At 42.9% G+C, this 4,301-nt stretch overlaps 1 protein-coding gene across 1 annotated transcript; it reads left to right on the top strand.

The window, feature by feature from the left end:
- Positions 1–605: 605 nt before the first annotated feature.
- On the top strand, positions 606–3,344 carry LOC104955073 (CUE domain-containing protein 1). Its single transcript, XM_010782303.1, has 6 exons — positions 606–875; positions 2,042–2,122; positions 2,214–2,307; positions 2,495–2,553; positions 2,787–2,856; positions 3,233–3,344. Exons 1-6 carry the CDS (start codon positions 860–862, stop codon positions 3,342–3,344), a joined length of 432 nt encoding a protein of 143 aa, XP_010780605.1. The 5' UTR covers positions 606–859.
- Positions 3,345–4,301: the final 957 nt, after the last annotated feature.

Below are 4,301 nucleotides of genomic sequence, written 5' to 3'. Positions count from 1 at the left end.
CCAAAGGTTGGGTTCCGTTCACCCGTCCGACTTTCTTCCTAAGCCGTGGATTTTCTCTTATGCTCCAACACAGTTGCACGGGGTGCAGAATAGTTTCCCCCCACTTTCGTGAAAGACATCGGGGTATATGCTTTGCCCGGTCTTTAGCAGAAATGTTCGTCGGTAAATGAGATGGATCAGATTTTTTCATCTTGGTGTTTTGTCTTTCGTGTGAGTTCCACACGTTCACTCTACGGTGTTGTTTACCTTCTGTGATGCGCGAGCTGATGACGTCGCGTCATCATCATCACTACTTCATGTCAAGACGAGTTAACTTTCTTTTCTTCTCATTTTTGTGTGGAAAAATGCGGGGATTATGCGGCCTTTTGACAAATATGCGGCCTTTTAAAAATCTGCGCCATTTTGCTGATTAAGCGGTAAATTCTGCGATCGCAGGATCGCGTTTTTCTGGAGGGTCTATTTAATAGGGTTTTAAAACTAAATGGAGAAAGCAAATGTCTAATGTTCAGATCAGAACTTAAAAGTTCACACAATCAGTCTTTAAAAAGTTAAACAACATAAACATGATGACCAACAACATTTTTGGACAGTAAATAATACTACTTCCCACTTTAGAGATTGTTTAATACAGTGAAATGTTTTTGTCAGCGATGGAAATGCTAACGTTTTAGCTAAATGCTTGCCTTGGCTGTTTTGGTGCCCTTATCAGACACTGTTTAGACATACTGAAATGGAGGTTCAGGACTGAGGTGGTTCTGCCATCTTGATCCCTCACATCAGTGGTCATAACATCTGCTCTCTGTTTTTAGATCGCTTGAAGTATGAATCAAAGAAATCAAAGTCTCATCATTCATCTAGTATGGAGAGTTGCACAGGTAGATATCAAGCTTCCTCTGCCAAGCTCTTTGCACACTGAACTCTACTGAACATGGAATGGGAATTGGTGCATTCTAGGGCGTCATTGCCATCTTTGGAGGATAGCGACTATAGCAACGTCGGCAGCCATCAATGTCTATCAGCTTTTCACCAGTCATTTTTAAGGTTTTTTTGTATCCAAAATGAAAAATGTATGTGCAGAATATGAAATCTTAAGCGAGAGAAGTTCTTGGTTTAAGAATCTTGACGACTTGCCACCAATCGCTGATACAGGTGTCAGCACCTCTCTGGTCTTTGGAGTTAGCGCCTACATCTTCCGGTAATTAAAAAAATGTTAAATCTCCTGTCTAATTTACAAACAGATGGGTACAGTACCTATGGACCCAAGGACAGTACAATCACACAATGATACAATAATTCGGACACAAGTGAGATAGTTATTGCTAACTGAATGCTAACCAAAAAAATCTGTTTATCATTAATCTAATGATATATTTAATTATATTGCGACATTTCACGTTTTATATCGTATTCCCTGTGTAGTGGTTCGTGTTACTTTAGTTAGCTAATTTTTGAAAACTAAACCGTTAGCAGACAGCTGCCACCCAACAAATGTATCATCTGCTTCCCTGTTAGCTTCCCATGTTAGCTATGTCTTACTGATCAGGTTTCCATCTTGGAAAAGTATTGAATCTATTCATATGGGAATTTCATTTGAATTGTTATCTTGGGATTGTCTGTTATAGCCAACCACACAACAGTGCCTGTCGACCATGTTTTAAACGTTTATTTGATAGGGTTAAGGCTACTTTGCTCACTGTAATGGTTAGTCAACTGGTATCCTTCAAAGATGTCCGACTTGCCATTGATGCCGTCACCTTCTCATTCCCTATACTAGTTTGGGTTTTGTCTCTGCATTCACTGTGAGAGTTGTTTGTTGTGTGAAGGTTTTGCACTACTATAAATACCTGCTACTACAGTTGAAGTGTGTGTGTGTGTGTGTGTGTGTGTGTGTGTGTGTGTGTGTGTGTGTGTGTGTGTGTGTGTGTGTGTGTGTGTGTGTGTGTGTGTGTGTGTGTGTGTGTGTGTGTGTGTGTGTGTGTGTGTGTGTGTGTGTGTGTGTGTGTGTGTGTGTGTGTGTGTGTGTGTGTGTGTGTGTGTTCAGGAGAACAGTACTCCGCAGCTTCAATGGACGCCGTCTCAGATGACGCCATGTTCAGAGACAAACTCAATCACATGGGCAAATGTAAGTCAATTACGTCACAACACTACTGATATTTCACTCAAATTAGCATTTCCTATTGTAGTGGCTGACCTAGGATATTTTTCTCCTCTAGCAACAAGAAAGAAGCTGTTTGAAATTGCCAGAACGTTCTCAGAAAAGACAAAGCGGAGAAAGTCCAAAAGGAAGATGCTCCTGAAGCACCACTCGTATCCTTTGCTTTACCTTGAGCATATACTAACCGTAACCCACCTGTTTTAAGGTTGTAGCCAAATCACATTTATATACCACAGCTGTTAACCATCTAAAAAGTTAAGGATCATCTTCCATTACTGATCTGTCTGTGAGTCCATCAATTGTGAGACTGATTGTTTTCTTAACTAAGCTCCTTTCCAGATTGGGAACAGCCAACTCTACGGCAAATCTCCTGGACGATGTGGAGGCAAACCCCTGTGGTAAGGACTGCATGTCATCCAAACAATGTAACATGGAGCTTTTGTCAAAAAGCAGTGTCTACCAAGGTCTTGTGTCCCCATAGTGTATTTTTCTCACCTTGTTTAAGAGAGCTTTACCCCCTTGCCTTAACTGTTTGTTTTACAATGTTTTTTATCCATTACAACCAACTGGAAGATTTTTGTTCTCAAACTTAAATTGAGCTTTACCTCTTAATCTGATGTCTCTGTTCCAGAGGAAGATGGTCAGCCCAGAAGAACTAACACTCAGGAACAGAATGAGCAGCGCCATGAGCCAGTAGTATGGTAAGTAATCCCAACTTCTATAGACTAATGCTGCTTCTCAATTTACGTACTTCTGTATTTATATTTGCCGTTTTGGGCACATAAGTGCATCCCAATTCAAAGTATGACAAAATGCACAGTGAGTACCTGGATGGCACTATCAATAACAGCGGGTTACGTATTGTATATAAGCACAGGCGGAGCCCTCTACTGGACTCTATGGGTACTACTCTCTATCGAGCTGTGCGTGCTTTCACCTTCTGAGTTTACGTAAACGTAGCCGGCCAATCGGGGCGAGCCTACCTGAATGCGCGCGCAAGCCCACAGTATATAAGGCGGCTACACCCGCCGCCCACTATCCTATACACTCTTCAGCGAGCTGTTATATTTCACACAGGCTCCGTCCTCTACTGGACTCTATGGGTACAGTGGGCGGAGCCCCGATGTATACACGCCCTGTCATCCAACAACATCGACCCACCACACCGTCCCTGACCGGCTTTGGCTAAAATCCATAGCATCCCCACTTCCTCCCATCCGGTTGTAACCGTAGAGAAGTCAAGGCCGCAATTTGGATAAGGCACACTCACACACGCTTACTTCGTGTAGAGTGTGCATGGAAAAGACCTGCGTGGAGACTCCGTCTGGAGCCTACCGCGCACCATGTTCCCCAGGTCCCTCAGGAGCATGGGAAACCATAAGTGCACCACGTCCCCCACACTCACACACGCTCCGTGTATAGTGGGCATGGACAATAGTGAGGAAGGCTCTCCCAGCCTGCCTCCAGACCTGTACGGGGCTGATTGTGCACCATGTCTCCCGAGTCCCTCAGGAGCATGGGAAAACANTTGTTTTGGGGGTGGGGGGGGGTGCGCCATAGTTTATGGACGCTGTATGCAATATAGGCGTAGTTCTGTTAGTATAAGATAATAAGATGTACTTTGTTGATCCAAAATCGGGAAATTGTGTTGCTATGAAATAAAATAAAAATATATTTTTTATTTCTAACTTTATTTTATTTTTTCTTCAATTTTCGGCGCCCCCCATTGATTGATGCTCCCTTAGCATTCGCCTATACTGCCTATGCCAAGGGCCGGCCCTGCTTTCAGGACACCGTGTTGTGAAAATAGTGAATGTCCTCTTCGAACATGAGAGCAACATGATCACAAAGGTATCCCAACTGTAGCTGTGAACATGACAGGATGTGTGATTACCTAGAAGAGCATCAGGACTGTTTGAGGCATATGATAGCTATGTGATTAACATGATGATTCAGCCTCTATGGAGAGAGACATATGACAAGCATGCTCATTTCTGACGTGGAGCTAATCTGAAGTAAACATTGAATACTGCTTTCTATTCCTCCATCTTGTGACTGTGGAACTCCCTCTCTTGGATATCAGCATGTGAAGGACACTGTTCAGATTTTTGAGATTTTGATAAAAAGTCAGAATTTCGAGATTTTG

This window comes from Notothenia coriiceps, unplaced genomic scaffold (assembly GCF_000735185.1).
Source record: "Notothenia coriiceps isolate Sejong01 unplaced genomic scaffold, NC01 NC01_scaffold00000496, whole genome shotgun sequence".
NCBI classification, from domain to species: domain Eukaryota; kingdom Metazoa; phylum Chordata; class Actinopteri; order Perciformes; family Nototheniidae; genus Notothenia; species Notothenia coriiceps.
The sequence above is the reverse complement of the archived record's forward strand: the minus strand, read 5'-3'. Positions and strand labels throughout refer to the sequence as shown.